Source organism: Brachyhypopomus gauderio, chromosome 4 (genome assembly GCF_052324685.1).
Source record: "Brachyhypopomus gauderio isolate BG-103 chromosome 4, BGAUD_0.2, whole genome shotgun sequence".
Taxonomy (NCBI): domain Eukaryota; kingdom Metazoa; phylum Chordata; class Actinopteri; order Gymnotiformes; family Hypopomidae; genus Brachyhypopomus; species Brachyhypopomus gauderio.
In genome coordinates, this window is record NC_135214.1 from 25392342 (window position 1) to 25410668 (window position 18327).

General features: G+C 45.1%; 2 protein-coding genes across 3 annotated transcripts; both read right to left on the minus strand.

The window, feature by feature from the left end:
• Positions 1-3580: 3580 nt before the first annotated feature.
• On the minus strand, positions 3581-8036 carry lipg (lipase, endothelial). 2 transcript variants are annotated; one of them, XM_077003274.1, is made up of 10 exons: positions 7907-8036; positions 7040-7221; positions 6531-6710; positions 6052-6163; positions 5700-5924; positions 5103-5345; positions 4896-5016; positions 4584-4808; positions 4403-4504; positions 3581-4298 (listed from the first exon to the last, which is right to left on the minus strand). In XM_077003274.1, the coding sequence occupies exons 1-10, from the start codon at positions 8007-8009 to the stop codon at positions 4286-4288; spliced, it is 1506 nt and encodes a 501-aa protein (XP_076859389.1). In that variant the 5' UTR covers positions 8010-8036; the 3' UTR covers positions 3581-4285. The 2 variants fall into 2 exon arrangements, with proteins under 2 accessions (XP_076859389.1, XP_076859388.1); XM_077003273.1 differs by lacking the exon at positions 7907-8036 and adding an exon at positions 7539-7598.
• A 6282-nt stretch (positions 8037-14318) lies between these two features.
• Positions 14319-16969, minus strand: LOC143512682 (uncharacterized). Its single transcript, XM_077003276.1, has 3 exons — positions 16845-16969; positions 16698-16753; positions 14319-16608 (listed from the first exon to the last, which is right to left on the minus strand). Exons 1-3 carry the CDS (start codon positions 16862-16864, stop codon positions 14405-14407), a joined length of 2280 nt encoding a protein of 759 aa, XP_076859391.1. The 5' UTR covers positions 16865-16969; the 3' UTR covers positions 14319-14404.
• Between the last annotated feature and the right edge of the window lie 1358 nt (positions 16970-18327).

Genomic DNA, 18327 nt, shown 5'->3' on the forward strand with positions numbered 1-18327 from the left:
CTGCCCTCAACCCTCCACCTATCTGCCCTTAATCCTCTACCTATCTGCCCTTAATCCTCCACCTATCTGCCCTCAACCCTCCACCTATCTGCCCTCAACCCTCCACCTATCTGCCCTCAACCCTCCACCTATCTGCCCTTAATCCTCCACCTATCTGCCCTTAATCCTCCACCTATCTGCCCTCAACCCTCCACCTATCTGCCCTTAATCCTCCACCTATCTGCCCTCAACCCTCCACCTATCTGCCCTCAACCCTCCAACATCAGCATACATAACCAGTATCACTCTTTCTTTTCTTTGCTAAAACTCTGTTGTGTTGTTTATAATCAGCACTTCTCCATCCAGAATGCATTCCAGGATCCCAGACGTCAGTTAAACCTGCTCATCTACAGGAACTGCCCTCATCTCACTCACTCAGGAACTTCATGCTGTCACGACAGCCAATCTGTAATAAGTGCTTATCATCTCAGTCCTTTCATCTGCCTTTAACATGGTTCATTACAATATTCTTACCCTCCCACTCTTGCCGTGGCATTTCTGAGTTAGCATGACACTGGTTTGCATCCTGCCTACAGGGCTGATTGTATCTAGTGATGTGGAGAGGATATTCCATGTCCTTGGAGAATTCTCTGATCATCATGCTATCTGAAAATGCAAAAAATGCAAGATGTTGGATAAATATTCTTTTCAAGTTACGTGCACATAACATTTTTTTCCAGGCAACAGTTTGATCTGCTCTTAGATGCTCTGAAGCCCTACTAAATTCTGTAATCTTTCCATAGCACGTCACAGCTAACTTTGCCCATCAGAATACACAGCTAACTGTACCCATTATAATACACAGCTAGCTGTACCCATTATAATACACAGCTAACTGCGCCTATCAGAATACACAGCTAAATACACTTTGTGCCTTTGACTAATCTACAGTATTTGACCTCAGTCTGAGGTCAAAGAGTTAAAGGGTCTTTTAATGGGATTTGCAAAATGTGTAGAAAATGTGATCTTACAGAACCAGGCTCCTCTGGTCCAGTGTGATCCAACAGAACCAGGTTAAGAGTGCAATATACAGTGTTATACAGTGTTATACAGTGACAACTGTAGGGGTCAACCTTTTCTCATGTAAATATACGGTAATTACAATTACTGATAAGAAATGATGAGTTGTTCAGTTGTTCAGAAGTGAGGGAAGGATGGATCGTGAGGTTGACAGGCAGATCGGTGCGGCACCTGCAGTGTTGCTGATGCTGTACTGGACCGTTGGGGTGAAGAGAGAGCTGAGCCAAAAGGCAAAGCTCTCGATTTACTGGTCAATCTACATTCTGACTCTCAACTATGATCACGAGCTTTGTGTAGTGATCGAAATAATGAGATCTTGAATGCACGTGTCTGAAATGAATTTCCTCCACACGGTGTCCGGGGCTTTCCCTTAGAGATAAGGTACGGAGTACGGTCATCCGTGTCAGACTCGGAGTAGGGCCGCTGCTTCTCCATGTAGAGAGGAGCTAGTTGAGGTTGTTCAGTCATCTGGTCCAGATGCCCCCTGGGCGCCTCCCTGGTGAGGTGCTCTGGGCATGTCCAACTGGGAGGAGACCCCGGGGAAGACCCAGGACATTATATATCTTGGCTGTCCTGGGAATGCCCATTTGGAAGAGGTGGCTGGGGAGAGGGAAACCTCCCATGACCTGGACTCAGATAAGTGGATGTTAATGGATGGATGGATGGATGGATGGATGGATGGATGGATGGATGAATGGATGGATGGAAAGAAATGTACCATGTTTCTTCCTTTTCTGGAGGGTCTAAGTCTTACTTAGGAGGCATAACCCCAATAATTTTAACAATGTCCTTGTTCTGTCCATATTTGGCACTGTCTAAAAAGATTACATCTGTAATTGAAACTGGGCTGCAGGGCTGGTATGTGAAACATTACAAAACACCTGCTACCTACAGTTTTTGTTCCTGAAACACTCTTGTGTGTGATACAGCATTGCATTCTGGGAATGCCGAGTGCCAGTCCTGTTTATGTGTGGTACCAGTAAGGGACACTGTGTAGTCTGGACAGTCTACAGTCCTAACTTGCAGGGAACTGTGTGATGTATTATTTGTATGAACACTGCGTAGAATGTGTACCTGGATTTTAAACAGGCTGTATGACATTCCTCCCATGGGAGGACTATTAAAGTTTACTCATGCTCAACATGGTATTTCCTGGCTCAGCACAGAGGCAGTCGAGAGATTCACACTAAAATGTAAGGAGGACAGGACCCCTCACCCTGGCCCACAGTTCCACAGTTCCTCCCTGAGGTCAGGATCCTGGATGATACATTTGACTGCATTTTCATTTTGTCATCCTGGAGAAACTGTTTAATGAGTTTCATAAAGAATATCTCAAGAGCAGAGTTGTAAGAGTAATATTCATTCACAACAGAGATAACATCAGATAAAGCTGAGCTTTACATACAGTAGCTATTTCGCTTTTCTCTTTCAGAAACACCTGGAACTCAGCACTCTAGATGTTTGTCAGCAGGAACAGGAAATGAATGAAATTTCAACAGCAAATATGTACAAGTACACACATATACGCCTATTGACCTAGAGTGAACTTAACCTAGATGACGTAATGTATATTTTGCCAGTAGGGGTTTCTACAGGAGTTAAGTTCTCCACTCCACCCTTACCTACACTACACAGGACAGGGTGGAGTCACATGTGTAGCAGTGGTTTTGGGAACTGATGTTTAGAATGACAGTGGTGGATTTAACTCCAATTCTTTTTTTCCAAACATTTCAAAAATTAAGATTAAAGGTCTACTGATCTCTGTCCCACTCTGTGATTACCAAACGAGCAGAACCGGTACTGACCTGTGACCCCACCCCTTTAAAGCGCTCCTGTGAAAACTGTTGGAAAACTCTTGTGAGGTGGGGTGCCAATATTTTGACTGCCTTGGGCCCTCAACAGGGTTTAACCCAGCATTGTCCCAGCCCGTCAATGGATCAACAGGAACAGGACTGTTTATAACCACTAGTTTCAGAAGTCAAGAGTATGACTCACTCCATCACATTTCTGAAACTTACCCACTAAACAAGAGATTCTGTGCATTTCTAACAGTTTCATAAACCTAAATTCAACTTCCTCCCAAAATATTCCAAACTTCCTGTTTGGGGTTAGGGTTAGACCCCTGCTGTCTGTCCAAATCTGTGCTGTTCATCTGTGAGTTTCCAGAGGATACTGCTGAACACGGTACTCAACACAGCATGAATATGTTTTAAGGGTTTATATGCATCTGTGAGGGGCAAGGTTATCCACTCCAAGAGCGTCTGGGCTATCGTGTTCTCACACAGATTTAACAGAGAACGACTCCGTTAGATCCCACACGGAAGTTACGATATATATAGCTGCACATCAAGTGGCTAGTGAGGTGACACACTGACCCAGCTTATCGTTAAGTAAAACTGTATTAAATAAAATATAGAAATAAAGAAAATAAACACCTTATTTACAAAAGTCCAAAAGTTATTTTTATTTTAAATACAACATATAAACTTACATGACCGACACACACACACACACACACACACACACACACACACACACACACACACACACACACACACACACACACACACACACACACACACACACACACACACACACACACACACACACGATTCAACATTAGCACCAAGGAGGATAATTAATGAGTTTTAGTCCAAGACGTGCTTATGTTTGGTACACACACGTCGTTTAGCAGTGCCTTTTCATTCTTCATAATTTAAAAATAAAATTTAATTTAAATTACCACCAAACACACACACACACACACACACACACACACACACACACACACACACACACACATGACTGTACTGCTGGTGAAAGTGTAAAAATGCACAGGTCTTGTTTTAAATTATGTCTCTAATCATGACTGTACAAATCAGTCCCAGAAGGTCACCGAAAAGGGCGCGGAGGTAGGAGTGGCTGAACCCAGGGGCAGTCACGTGTGGCCCCGCCTGTGCCTGCCTCCCTCAGGTGCAGTCACGTGTGGCCCCGCCCATGGCTGCCTCCCTTAGGTGCAGTCACGTGTGGCTCCGCCCCTGGCTGCCTCCCTCAGGTGCAGTTACATGTGGCCCCGCCCCCTGCCTGCCTCCCTCAGGTGCACCAAACACATCACAGAGTGAACAGCCGATGCTCGTCCCTCCACAGACACCACTCCAAAGTGCAGAGGCAGAGAGGGCAGAGCGAACCAGTCCCACTCCCACTGTGGTGGGCTGCACCCCCCTCCTCACATGGAAATCCTAGAAAAGAACACGTACAATACATTAAGAAACCCTTCAGATGCGACTACAGTTCAGACATGACTTCAGTGCAACAACAGATGATTTATTTAATCATTTAGTACCTTTTGGGTTTCATCTCCCATCCATCACGACATTTGATAAAGTTGATTTTATTCCCAGGTGTAATATCGGGGAGGGAGTGGTCTTCAGCACAGAAGGTGTACCTGTGTGCAGAGAACTGCAGTGTCAGTGAATGTGTGAAGTTGCGTTGCGTCTAAAGATAACACATACGGTCAGACTCACTTCTTCTGCGTTTCTCCAGATTTGACACGGATCTTCCGAATCTGCAGGACCTGTTTGGGTGGTGTGCTGGACCAGGACCACAGTGACGTCTTTATGTGCTTCCACACAGCAGAGAAGGACTGCGTGGGGCTCTCCCAGCTCAGCGTGATTTTGAGAAGATCCCCAATGTCCTCCTCCGTGAAGACCAGAAATGTGTTGGTGAAGTTCAGCGCAACACCGTCCTGACTGCAGGCAAAACCGCTTATTTAGCCTCCGGTGCTTTACAGGTTTACAAAAGGCCCAATAACAACGGCAAACTCGCATGGTACTTACATGTCCACCATCAGTTCATTTGTGTCGTTATACGAGCCATGAAGCTTGATGTAAAACGTGGGGTCTGCATCATCTGACTTTTTCCTGTTGAAAATGTGCATCTTCATCTGGTAGTGGTAACCTGCACAAAAGGCTGCAGTTACTAACAGGGTTACTCACAAGCGAGGGAGCGAGGTGTCTGTCCCACCGGCGTGGCGAGCGTCCCACCTGCAAACGGCGTGTCCGCGCGAGTCTTCAGGTACATCTTGGTGTTCCTCCTCTTGCGCATCTTCCTGGCATTGTAGCCAATGCTGTTGCAACGGTTCTTCCTGCAGCTCAGGCAGATTCCCTTGTTGAAGCGGTCCGGCCCGGTGCACTGGTACGCAAACCCGGCGTGCTGCTTGTTCATCAGGGAGTCCACAAAGAGGTGAACAGCTCTCTCGTGTTCACACTTCATCACATCCATGAAGTCTGTGTACACACACACATACACAAATCGATTTATTGCATTTTCAGCATTTGCCCAATGAACTTACTCAGAGCAACTTAGATATTTAGATAATTAGCAACTTGGATAATAGTAGGCAATATGTGTGTTCCATTGACGACAGAACTTGGTGCTGCTAGCTGCCTGCCTACACACACACACACACACACACACACACACAGACACGCAGACACACCGGTACGCAGACACCCACAACAGGTACGCAGACACCCACAACAGGTACGCAGACACCCACAACAGGTACGCAGACACCCACAACAGGTACGCAGACACCCACAACAGGTACGCAGACACACAAGGTCGGAGGTGACACTCACTCCCTGCAGCTGCGGTTGACAGCACGTCTCCCAGCGCGCAGCCGGGCTGGACGTCTCCTCCGTTGGGGTAGATGTCGATGTCTCCGATTGGCTGCTGGATGCCGATGCTGACTCCCAGAGCTTCTCGCGTGTAGGTGTGGAGCACATCCACAAAGTCTGCGTCGTCCGGCGAAAGCCTTCTGTGGGAGTCCACGCCCTCAAACATGGGTCCAGCAGGGTCTAGACCTGTCCAGAGAACACACCATTATACCCTCTCTGCATGTTTGAGCATGCATCAGTACTTAAAAAGCATATCTGCACAACAGAGCTAGAAGAAAGAGAGAGAACCTTCCAGACGGCTTGATGATGTCACCTGTAATTCGACCGATGGTTCCACGTACAAAGTTGCCTGCATATCCAGCAACGTGGGCCCCGAGGCTGTAGCCAATCACGTGCACTTTATCAAGAGACAACTGCTGCTCGTCCTATGAGAAACAGGAAGTACATTACAGTCTTTATCCAGTCTCAGAAAACACAAACAGCCCACCCTCTTCTGCACCATGCTGACCTCATGCAGCCCTCAGTGGGCGGAGCTTAGCCACAACACAGAAATACCTCATGAAGCCCACCAACCCCTGATGGAAACACTAAAGCATGGTGCGGTAAGCTCTGAGCAGCTCGCTGGTGGACTGATTGTCCATTATTCTCCATACGTCTACTGTCCTGGAGGATTTTATAATGTGAGCAATCAGCTAATCCAGTTCCACAAGCCTGCCTCACTCTCAAACACGTGTACACACATCCGAATCGCAGGCGTGCACACACACGCGGTGTGCTGTAATGCAGCCGTACCTGCAGCCAGTCCAGCAGGGCGGCGATGCTGAGTCCAACATGGCGGGTGTGGTTAACCGCATCAGGGTAGAGCTGATGGGCCAGGAGGAGCCAGTCCACCACGATCACGTTTGCCTCCAGCTCCCTCTGCCGAACAGCTGCCACCAACTTATACATCCAGCTCTCAAATATGCCACCTATCTGTTAGAGAAAACACAGAGTCCTGGGTTTCTAACCAGACCAGAGATTGCTGGGCACAGAGTGTTGAGTCTCAGAATGTGTCCTATAGTTCAGAACAAGGCATCGTTACTCCACAGAGACATTTGGGAGAGAGCCGTTAGAGAACCCAACCACCTTTAACACACTGAGGGCATCTGTCAGTCCCCTGCTCCCTTGTGTAAAGTTTACACAACGTTTAAAACAAGCAGAATCTCCGGGCTGACATTTGGATGAACCTTCCTGAGGTAACGGGGAAAGAGTTGTGCCAGAGCTCATGGACACGGACCCTGTAGACAGCACACACAACTCACCGCCCAGCCATGGATGATGAGGATGGTCTTAGCGGAGGCGTTGAAGCCGCACTCGTGAAGACACTCCCTTTCCCCGGGACGCAGGTAACAGCCTTCTTCATCCAGATCTACAGACTGCCGCATGTTGTATTTAACCTGATCATGAAGCAGACTGACGTCCACAGACACTTCATATTCATCACCTGCAGCAGAGCAGTAAAAATATAACTTTAGATTTTAAATAACCAAGGGGGAGGGGGGGGGGGGGGGGGAATTACTGTCCAATATCAACCAAAGCCAAATATTGAAAAACAACTGCAAAACGGTTTGGCAGTAGGGCCTAATTGTTTGGCTGAAACCGTCCAGTGCATTCGAGTTCAATGCTGAGATTTGGTGCACATATGGTGATATGACAGGTTATTAACTTAAACTACATCACCACCGCTGCCCTCCACCACGGAACCTCTCCACCTTGCAACATTCATCGCCCAGTATTCTGAATATTCGGGTCAGTTCATACAATACATGCGCTTGCACACCGCGTCCAACGAGCTGTGCCTTTTAAATCAAACGTGTGATCTGCGGTCGACACCGTGGCTTAGACACGGGGCCGCTGTGCTACTATATTCAAAGAACGTGTGAAAAGTCTTTTCCGGGCTTTACGGTGCTCACGTGCACAGCATCGTAGCGGGCACCGGGCTGCAGAAGCGCGTTTCAAACCTTACACAGTGAACGAACAGGCTTTCTTTCCTTATAACTAATATATTACAGTTAAATGTTTACAAAGAATGTTTTAATTACAATAGGCAGCAAAGATAGAAAAATAAGTAGATATATAAGTAAACGTATTCGTTGTGACCGTATAGAGCAGTAGGTCACGGACCTTACCTTTGAGAAGCGCGTTTTCCTCGGGCGGATTGGTAAACGCACGCACAGCACACATAATGAAGCATAAAGAAAAGGCGATGCTTTTAATTGATTTCTCTGCCATAACGTTCACAGCTTTAGAATGACACGATAATCACGGTAACTGAACTGAAGTAAATGAAGACGCTTCTTTTTTTTCCCTTATTCTACAAGTTATAGGTGCCAGAAAGAATGAATGAACGGGGATCAGGTTGCTCTGTAGAGTTTTAAATAGAGACCTCAGTCATCTGATCATCGGCAGATCTCTACGAGGAGATTCCTTCTCTCTGATTGGTCAAGCCCCTGGGTTTATGGTCGAGGGCGTGGTAACCGAATTTGAATGAAATGTGACAAACTCGCGCACTTACTCACGTTCCGGTTTAACCCTTCGTCGTCTTGCTGCCGCACGCACTCCTCGCGGACAGTTTGCGCAGATGGTGCACATGTGAGGAACGAGAACGAACAACACCTCTATATTAAACATATAGCTGTTTGTACTCTATACAAACCTGTATGTAATGATTCTGATACATATGACATTACGCTGATTTTGGGTTGCCCCCGAAACGTTTAATTTAATTTGTTTTAATACCAGAGATTGTTTTTTTTCAGAGAGTGTTCGATAATAATTTATATTAATAGAACCACTGCAAAAAATGACGCCCGCATTTCTGACGCTCATAGTGTAATATAATCATTTCGGCTCCATCTTTTTGGTTTGGTGTTTGAAACCACGTGTGTGGGCAGCTTTCTCCCGTTTCTGTTGAGGTGATATTTAGGTGACTGATTCCAAAACCATCCGTTTAGATTCAGAAAAGATTTGACCTAGATTTTACCATTCAGTGTAGGGCCACTAAGTTCATTCCTAGAGCCATTTGCACAATAGAAACATTTAAAGATGTTTACTTGTTTATGTATTAATTAATAAGTAAAAATTTCCAATGAGTCTTCACGTAGTCTATAGTATGAAATAGCCTACTACATACTGTATACTGCACACTACACTGTACAGGATATACTGTATACTTCTCACTACAATGAACAGGATATACTGTACACACAGGAGTATCCAGTATGCAACAAACACAAATCATACCACAGGGTCACACAAATGTATGAAGGTTCTGCTCAAGTCTGCTCAAGTTTTTCAACCACTGTTGCATGATGAGATGCAGTGTACCTTGAATGAATGAATGAATGAATAAATGTTCAACTTATATAGCACCTTTCTAGATACTCAAGGTCGCTTTACAATTTTTAACCCAGGTACAACTCTTACACTACCATTCACACACCGGTGAGAAGCGGCAGCCAATTGCGCACAGCGTACTCTCTACCGGGATCCACAGCCCCCTGGGGGACTGAATGGGGTGCAGGAAGGGGAGAGAGGACAGACCCTAGTGGCAGAGCACCATCCACCACTGGGCATACAAACACATTCATGCACACTCAGACAACTGTTTTTATTGGACATGAAGACACACAGACACACTCAGGGAGAATTTGTCAGGGAATCAGGGAGGGCCAATTTACCTAACCTCCATGTCTTTGGACCTTAAAGACTGTGGTCACATACTGAAACGTTTTGTCACATACGGATACGTTTGGCCAGAATATCATGTCATGTATCATGTCATCCTTTGCATACTTGAAAAATTAATTTTGGCATCATATTGCATACAGTATGCTGACTCAGTAGACTCATGCATTTCAAACACTATAAACTGGTTTATATGTGAACTACAGTCATTTGATTCTTCAGTTCCTCATGTGAACTGCATGTTAGAAAAAATCTAAAAATAAAACAATTACTTTCACAAATATGGTTGCTAAATTTTGCTCACTTAAGTTGCTTATTTTTGGTTATTTTAGGTGTATTAAATTTGACATTGAACTGCACAAAGTTTGTATATACAGTTTGTGATAACAGATGATAAACTCCACAGCCTGATAAATAAACAGACCTGTGTAGAGTTAGTTAACACACAATGCATGGACATACACATACAGCTAAACAACATACAACAATGTTAAAATGTTAACGAAATGTTAAAGTACGTGTATGTGTGTATGTGTGCGTGTGTGTGTGCGTGTGTGTTTTGTCTTGTTCTAGGCTTTACATCACAGCACAGACACAAGATCACTTATTGTCCTGAGAAATGTCAGAGTGCCCCAGATAAGGAACTCGATCCAGCGCCTTGCCATGTCTCGCCATCCCAGACGTCACGGACACGGCCCTATGGCCTTGCCATGTCTCACCATCACAGTTGTCATGGAGACGGTCTTCTGGTCTTCCCATGTCTCACCATCACAGAGATGATTATAGTGCAACAAAATGAGTGTTTGCTGTGTATTCTGCATACTGAATCCAAATATGTTCTCAGTGTTTATCAGTCAGAGTTGTTCTGCTCCAGTGTGCAGTGCAGTACATTCTGTCCAGTCATTATGTCCAGTCTGGAACACACTAGGAAAGTTTCTGTGTTCACCCTGCTGCACCCTGGAAATGGATGTTCCTGACGTCAAATACAAACACAACTAACTACGCTATGGAAGTAGATTTGCACACTTTTAAAGTGTAATAACAGCTATATCTATGAATAAGGCGTATGTAAATCTAAAATGTAAGTGCCTTATCTAATTCTAAAATCACATTCAAATTCAGCATACATATAATACAAGGGCCACTTATGTTAGTGTGGGAAGCTATAAAAGGAGAATTTATAATGCTTAGGAACAGATTTCTTGGTGAACAGGATGCGTTGGAGGCATGTATCCTATAGAGGGAGCTACGCGAACAGATAATGCAATGCCATGCGAATCTACATTGCACACACACATTCCTCCTCAGTGTAAATTCAGTTCAGAAAGGTCAGAGGCCACAGGAATGGTGATGTAGGTCTTTATTCTCTAGAAGACCAGGAGAAACAGCCAGTATCAATGCTGAACCGTCTTACAGCACATACAGTACAGTGTAGGGTTAGTGTTATGAGATACCAAGCAGAACCAGAGCGCCCTGTATGCCCTATATTCTCACTACACAAGCTGCGTAGGGCCCCGCAAATGAAGGAAAGCCCCTTCTTCTACTCCACGTCCCCCCTCGTCAAATGTATCATAGTGAAGCTAAAGCAAAACTATATCAAGACTTCACAATGTTGCATATACAAACATACCACACCCCCCACCTGCCTATCACACATGCAAACATACAAACCACACATCCATATGCTTTTTGGTTGGAAAAAAAGGAGAGAGCAGTGGTGGAGAATCAGGTGCAACTGTGACAAAACTGTCAAGTGGTTCAGGTAGGAGGCCCCTCATCAAAAGTGGGCTTAGGACCCCCAGTCTGACCTGGTTCTGATGGTGAGCATCAGTCAGCAATTTAAGTTAAAGGATTTGGACTTCTAAAAAGATTTTATTCATTTAATTTCGAGTCTACTTACGCTTGCTTCGGCATTTTAGAAAATGTAAGGCGTGCTGCTACACAGCTTATAAAGCACCATGTATAACAGACCTGGGCAAACACCGGCCCGCAGGGCACATCCGGCCCGTTGTGCGTCCCTGTCCGGCCCGCGAGAGGCCAATCATAAATGAAACAAATATCTATGTCGTGCGTGCAATACAACTGTGATGCTTTTATTTTGAAAGCGCTACGTTTGCGTTAATTCCGTGTGGACGTACCTGCGTGTGTGTGTGTGTGTGAGCTGTGCGAGAAACACTGTAGGTGATCAGCGACAAGTTAAGGCTGAATTTATACTTTCGGGAGTGAACGTTGCACCTCGCGCGAACCTCCGCAAACGGCGGAAAATTTACGTGACGAATTTTAATTGTGCATTGTGTTCCAGGTTTGAAAAGTGCTGGAATTTAGGCTAAAGTACTTGAAAATGCTTGAAATTGTAACTGCATTTCGATTCACAACAAATAGCTGACTGAACAGGGGGGTATTCCAGAAAGCGGGTAAGTAAACTCAGAGTTAACGAAAACTCAGGTTTTCCATTCCAGAAACCGAGCTTAGAGAGAACCTGAGTCAGCTGGGAAATATTGAAATGGACCTTGAAAGTGCCATAGAAGTGCTTTAAAGCTAGGTTTAAGCCTGGTTTATACTTGACGCGGCGCGAGGGTCCGCGCGGCGAAAATTATGTAATCGCGGTGGCGGAGGGCCTCACGCGCTGTTGATTCGCAAGGTCATGCACCTCTCGAATTTTGTAACTTCGCGCGCGCCGCGCTTCAGCGCAATGAACAAAGTCATGTTTGCAGGGTTCATACACCTTTACAAGGTGGAATTAACGTCACTTTCAATGTCCATTTCAATATTTCCCAGCACGTTAAACTTAATTAAGTTAAATATTTATACATATATTCAGGGGCGATTTTAGGATCTGGTCTTTAGGGGTGCCCAGCCCCCAGTGCTCACAGAGGCACAATACCAAAGTATTGCGCAGGTGCAGAGCAAGTTTTTTGCATAATATAATATTTTTAAAATGTGTTTTAGCCAGGGGGTGCTGAGCAACCTCACGGTGGTGCTCTAGCACCACTAAAAATACCCTAGCCTCGCCCCTGCATATATTCGAAATGATCCGAAATAATTCGCTTAATTCTTTATTTAAACACATTATTTAATTGTTGTTTATTTTCAAAACGCCCAATCTTAACGTCTTCACGTTCTCTCATGTTTCGTCCTGGAATTACAAGAAGCTCGTATTTGTTAACGTAATACAAAAAAACTGTTCATTCAGATGGCTATTTGTTGTGAAACGAAGTAGTTACAATTTCAAACATTTTCAAGTATTTAGCCTAAATTCCAGCACTTTTCAAATCTGAAACAAAAAGCAACATTAACATTAGTAAATATTCCTTCCCCTGTTTTTGAGGGGTGTTTCTTTATACCAACACACACGGATGTAATTTGGGGGGGGGGGGACATGTCCCCCCCACTTTTTCAAAAGCCAGTTTTGGTCCCCCCCAGTTTTTACGGTTAAAACCAAATATTTAAATAGCGACGAATCCATGTCCCCCCCACTTTTGAATTCAAAATTACGTCCATGCCAACACACATCGTTTCAGAGAACACTCGCGGAAGTTTGCGTGAGGTGGGCGGAGCCACTGTGATGACGTCATTATTGTTTGTGTGGCCCTCTGACACAATTCAGGTTTCTCATGAGGCCCCTTGTAAAAATTAATTGCCCACCCCTGATGTATAATATAAATTGTCTCCTCAATTCACTTCAGACTCATTGAGTTCCAATAAAACATTTCAGTTACCGTCTAACCCCAACTGCTCCCCGGGGCGCTGGGCTAGGGTTGCCCACCACTCTGGGCACGTGTGATCCTCAGCCCCCTAGTAATCACTAGTGTGTGTGTTTCACCGATTGTGGTGAAAAATCACAATTGACAAAATATGGCACATTTACATTTATTTCAATTAATTCAGGGTTTTGTATCAAGTTTTATGTATATGTGGATGTCATTTACACAAACCTGATGGATGTTTTACAAAAAGAAGAAAAAATACAAGTCAGAAAGAAAAAGCAATGTTTAGTCACTCAGAAGACATGGTTGAGTTGCTCGGAACACATCACAGCTTTTTGATGGTGTTGTGCATTTTTGATTTCAATGGAAAACTCTTACAAACAACTCCACACTAACACACTGCATTTTAAGCAAATAAAAAAAAGAGAACTGTTTTACCACAATCCAAAACCAAAAATGAGAATAGAATGGAATCAGAAATCCATTGACTGCTTAGAAAATAGGTAAGTAGTATTGGTGATTTTACTACCAGTACAGCATGTGAGGCATATGCACAACTTGGTGGACCCAGACAGAACACTTGGTAAATTAAGCCCTTTTATGATTCAAATTGAGTTGGGGAAGACACTTGAGGTTACGTGAGATTTGTGGAACAGGACAATTTGCTCCAGCCCAAGTTTGGTTTGACTGTTAATTTATCCCTGTATATCAGACTGATTAGGCTTTGAAGTACAGTCACATTTTAAAAACCAGCCCAGACTGGAGTGGCACATTTAGCCCTCAAGCTAAAACTTTCCATGCGTGAAAGAATACAAGAAATTTCTCCAGTGTCACAACTGAACTACAGAAAGCAGGTGTTGTGTGGGACCATTCATAGTTTCCAAACAGAGCTAGTCTGTGGAACATCACAAGACGACAAAAGCAAAATCAAATGTTGGCCATTGCTCATTAATGTCATGTGGGTGCAGGCATTCACTACCTTAAAAAAAAAAAAAGCCAATTTGTCAGCTCTGGTTACTACCAACTTACATTTCAAACATTAACAGGGAGTGAAAAAAAATCCAAGATCAAGGAAAGAACTTCTGCAATCACTAACTCACTGAATCAGACACCATTTAACAAAAAAAAAAGCTAGCAGAGACAGCGATGTTGCAATCAAATTTTATTTAAAAGGAGGAAGAACCATGTCAAGAACCGTTTCAGCATCCCACTGCAAGATGGTAGACTTGACCCCTAGTGCCTCACCATCCCACTGAACTGGGTAGAAGGCAACTGGGATTTAATCTGCTGGAAGGAGGAAGGACCAGGCGTGTCCTGAGAAGAGCTGTAGCTGGTTGAGGAAGGAGATCCACTAGTGCTCAACCACACACCAGAGGATTGTTGGTCCCTGCCAAAAGCCACAGCAGATGCTGGTTGCTTCACGACTGCCCATGTCACAGCATCCTGTCCCGACTGACCAGAGTTGCCACCAACAAGTCCTTTGGACACCCCACTAGATGGGATCTGGGCAACTGGGCTATGTTGATTGGATGATGCAGTGTGGGGTCCTGGTTGGTTAGGGGTACCCTGCTTCTGGGCAGTGTGCAACAGCGCCTGGTGGGCAGACCACTGGCCTGTACCTGTAGCCTGGGATGGCAGAGATCCGTAGTAGCTGTTGCTCCCTTGTGCAGAGTCACTAGCAGACTGCTGGCTAGTGGAGGTCACACAAGCACTCACACTGGAATCCTCCATCTGGGTCTGGGCTGAAGCCTGGTTCTGGCTAGATGTCTGCCATGTGCTTGCAACCTGAGAAGGGTGGGCACCATAGGTGGTGGTGCTGCTTTGGGGTACTGCATCCCTAGCAGATGGTTGGCCGGCTGAAATAAAGCCAGAACTCACGCTGGCGACAGTGGAACCCTCCATCTGGGCCTGGGCAGTCTGTACTGAAGGCTGGTTATGGCTAGAAACCTGCCATGTCCCTGCACCCTTGGAATACAGAGATCCATACCCACCGTTTTGTGGCACGTCACTGGAAGACTGCTGGCTGGTGGCGGTTGTCACACCAGACCCCACACTGGAACCCTTCATCTGGGCCTGGGCAGTCTGCAGTGCAGACTGGAAGCTAGATGTCTGCCATGTGCTTACAACCTGGGATGGCAGAACATTGTTGCTACCGCTTTGTGCAGCATCACTAGCAGACCACCGTGTGGGGGAGGTCACACCAACACTATGCATCTGGGAATGGGCAGGTTGCAGTACAGGCCAAGAAGGTTGGGTACCATAGCTGCTGCTGGCAGACTGTTGGCTAGTGGAGGTCAAGCCAGAACCTACACCAGAACTCTGCATCTGGGCCTGGTTCTGGTTAGACGTCTGCCATGTGCTCCCACCCTGGGAATACAAAGGTGGATAGTAGCTACTTTTTGGTGGAACATCCCCAGACTGCTGGCTGGTTGAGCTTATACCAGGTGCAGACTGGAGGCTAGATGTCAGCTGTGTACTTGCAACCTGAGAAGGGTAGGCAATATGGGAGGTGCTGCCACCTACTTGTGCAGACTGGAGGCTAGAGGTCAGCTGTGTACTTGCAACCTGAGAAGGGTAGGCAACATGGGAGGTGCTGCCACCTACTTGTGCAGACTGGGGGCTAGTAGAAGTTACACTGGAATGCATAGGGGAGCTGGGGCTAGACAAAAGAAGGAGTCTTGATTTCATGACTGGTGAAGCAGACCAGCTGGAACTCTGGTACTGACCACCAGAGCTGCCTTGCTGAGAGGTTGAAGCAGATACACCTACAGTCTGGGAGTCAGAAGGAAGCAGGAATTGTGGGTAGCTTTGAGGTTGAGAAGGGACATGGGTAGGAGGCTGAGGATTCTCTGGAGGAAGGTATGTTGACTGGCCTGAGGTCAGTGTCCAATATACTCCCTGGTTGTTAGGAGCAGACTGTACAGATGTAGCATGTCCCTTAGAACCAGTAGACCAACTTGGGAAACCTTGAGCACTGGATACAGTGGCCAAGCTGTCAGAAGACCCCTGATGCAGAGCACCTTGTTGAAAAAGGTTGCTAGAAACCTGGGGGTTGCCAAGGACACTCTTGGAGCCCTGTCCCTGAAAATGAGTTTCAACATTGCCAGAGGAACCTGGCAGCTGGGCTTGGGTTACATGTCCAGGGACTTGCTGGCCACTTTGGAACACAGACTGGTAAATCCCAGCAGAGCCACTTGCAGTCTCAGATCCTGGCAAAACCATTTGATCACTGGAACCACAACTTGACTGTACAACCTGAGTCCAACTGGGGTCCGAGACTTGCTGAGGCAGCACAGATCTACTTTGCATGCCTGCAACACTGGGAGCAGAGCCTGCGGTCTTGGTCACATAAGGAAGGTCGTGGACTCCTTGGTGTTGAGCCACAGAACCAGACACCGTTGCACCATACAAGGACAGTGGCACCCTTTTATTCCTCACTTGAAGGGGAAGGAATAAAGAAATTGCTTATTTTCTTGGATGTGGACAAAGTAACAGTATCTGTGGTTTGGTGTGATCAATTTCTTACCTACAAGCCCATCTGCAGTCCTCAACAGAAACACAGCAGTGAGGAGTAACCAATGCCTACAAGACAACAGAGCATTTAAACATAGGAAACATGCTGTCTTAAAAACAGACACAGAGATACCACATCATGGTCTCATTATAGAACTACCTTCTGCACCACCACATCATGCCTCCAGACAAGAAAAACAAAAAAAAGAAGCCCAACTCCAAGCTTCATGCACCAACCCGTTCTCTATGAGATGCACAGACAAACACAGCACCCTTGCCTACCTGCATTCCTTTTAATCCTCTCAGTAAAGTAACCTGAAAGGAATCACCTGTTCAAACACTTTTCACCTGTTGTGCAGCTAATTAAAGAAACCAAGGCGTGACTAATGAGTGAACGATACTTGGCTTTATGAAGACAGTACTGCTGCAGTAGTACCAGAAACTGCATTTATTGATCCGACCTTAATGTTCTTTTCCTCTCATTTGCTTGTTTGTCACATGGGTGGAATTGACGGCCTGTTCCTCTGTTCTCCCCTTTGTGTGTTGAATATTTTAATCAAACACATATCATTTTCTCACTTTATGTTTGGTACAGTTTATTTACAAATGCTTTTGGGCCATTGATAATCCTTTTGTTCATCTAATATTGATGAAGGTTAGATGTAGGCAGAATAGTTGTGAGGATCACAAATGATATTTCAGACACAGAATTATGATTCAAATGAAAACATGAATTAAGAAATAAATCTCAAAATTTCATGACACTTCATATAATCCTTTGGTTTGCTTTTACATGATGACGTACATCAGCTTTATCTGCAAAAGCAGTGTCACTGAGCATTCACTACAACTAATGGAAGTTCATATTACATTATTTTATCCCCGAATTTCCACTCACTGAGAGTTTTTGGAGATCAGCGAGCAAAGGCCCAGATCCCCAGAGGCAAATTCGCTTTCACTCACTGTGTGTGTAAATCGCTCAAAGATATCATCAGTGAGACTTGCCATTGTCCTGCAGACACCCGAAAATGATCAACTGGCTAAATATCTGGAAAGGTAAAATCAGTCCAAATCTTGTAGTGTAAAATGTACTGGAATACTATTAAAATTGGCAGTGATTGTGGTAATGAGCTACAGCCAATGAGAGCACAAGACACAGACTAGGGTTCCTGTTAGGGTTAGGTTAACACAGGCAAATCCAAGGGAGGAGTTGTACAACAGCAGTCACGAGTTCACCAAAGTTTCCCACGATCTACTTGTTGTTTTCAACTACAGCACACACAGCTTTGATTCCTCAATTCTTGTTGATGTACATTTTGGAGATAATTTACATTGTTTGAATGGTATGGTGCTATTCCATGTCACTTCTGTCAGGTGTTCACATGACAAACTGTAGCTTGGAGACCAGACAGATTCATCAGTCCTCTTGGTGAAAGAGCTTGAAATGTGTGATTGTTTGTTACCAATCAGTCATGTAATGAATGTATCCCATTCTGTGTTTGTTTCAACCAAATAAGTTTCTCCGATTTGTTCCATATGACCTAAGAACTTGTGCGGAAGTAACGGTTCTCCTGTAACCCTCCGAGTAAGAGCTGCTCAACGAGATTAAAACCACCTGTATGCAAACCACAACTTCAACATTT

What these genes read in the sequence shown, in the direction of transcription:
- lipg (XM_077003274.1), bottom strand. Translation starts at nt 8,009, where the DNA reads ATGGCAGAGAAATCAATTAAAAGCATCGCCTTTTCTTTATGCTTCATT. An exon ending in CCCTGCTGGACTGGCTGCAG is followed by an intron (nt 6,164 to 6,530) that starts GTACGGCTGCAT and finishes TGTTTCTCATAG; the next exon opens with GACGAGCAGCAGTTGTCTCT. An exon ending in GTCAACCGCAGCTGCAGGGA is followed by an intron (nt 5,346 to 5,699) that starts GTGAGTGTCACC and finishes GTGTGTACACAG; the next exon opens with ACTTCATGGATGTGATGAAG.
- LOC143512682 (XM_077003276.1), bottom strand. Translation starts at nt 16,864, where the DNA reads ATGATGTGGTGGTGCAGAAG. An exon ending in ATGATGTGGTGGTGCAGAAG is followed by an intron (nt 16,754 to 16,844) that starts GTAGTTCTATAA and finishes GTTGTCTTGTAG; the next exon opens with GCATTGGTTACTCCTCACTG. An exon ending in GACTGCAGATGGGCTTGTAG is followed by an intron (nt 16,609 to 16,697) that starts GTAAGAAATTGA and finishes TTCCCCTTCAAG; the next exon opens with TGAGGAATAAAAGGGTGCCA.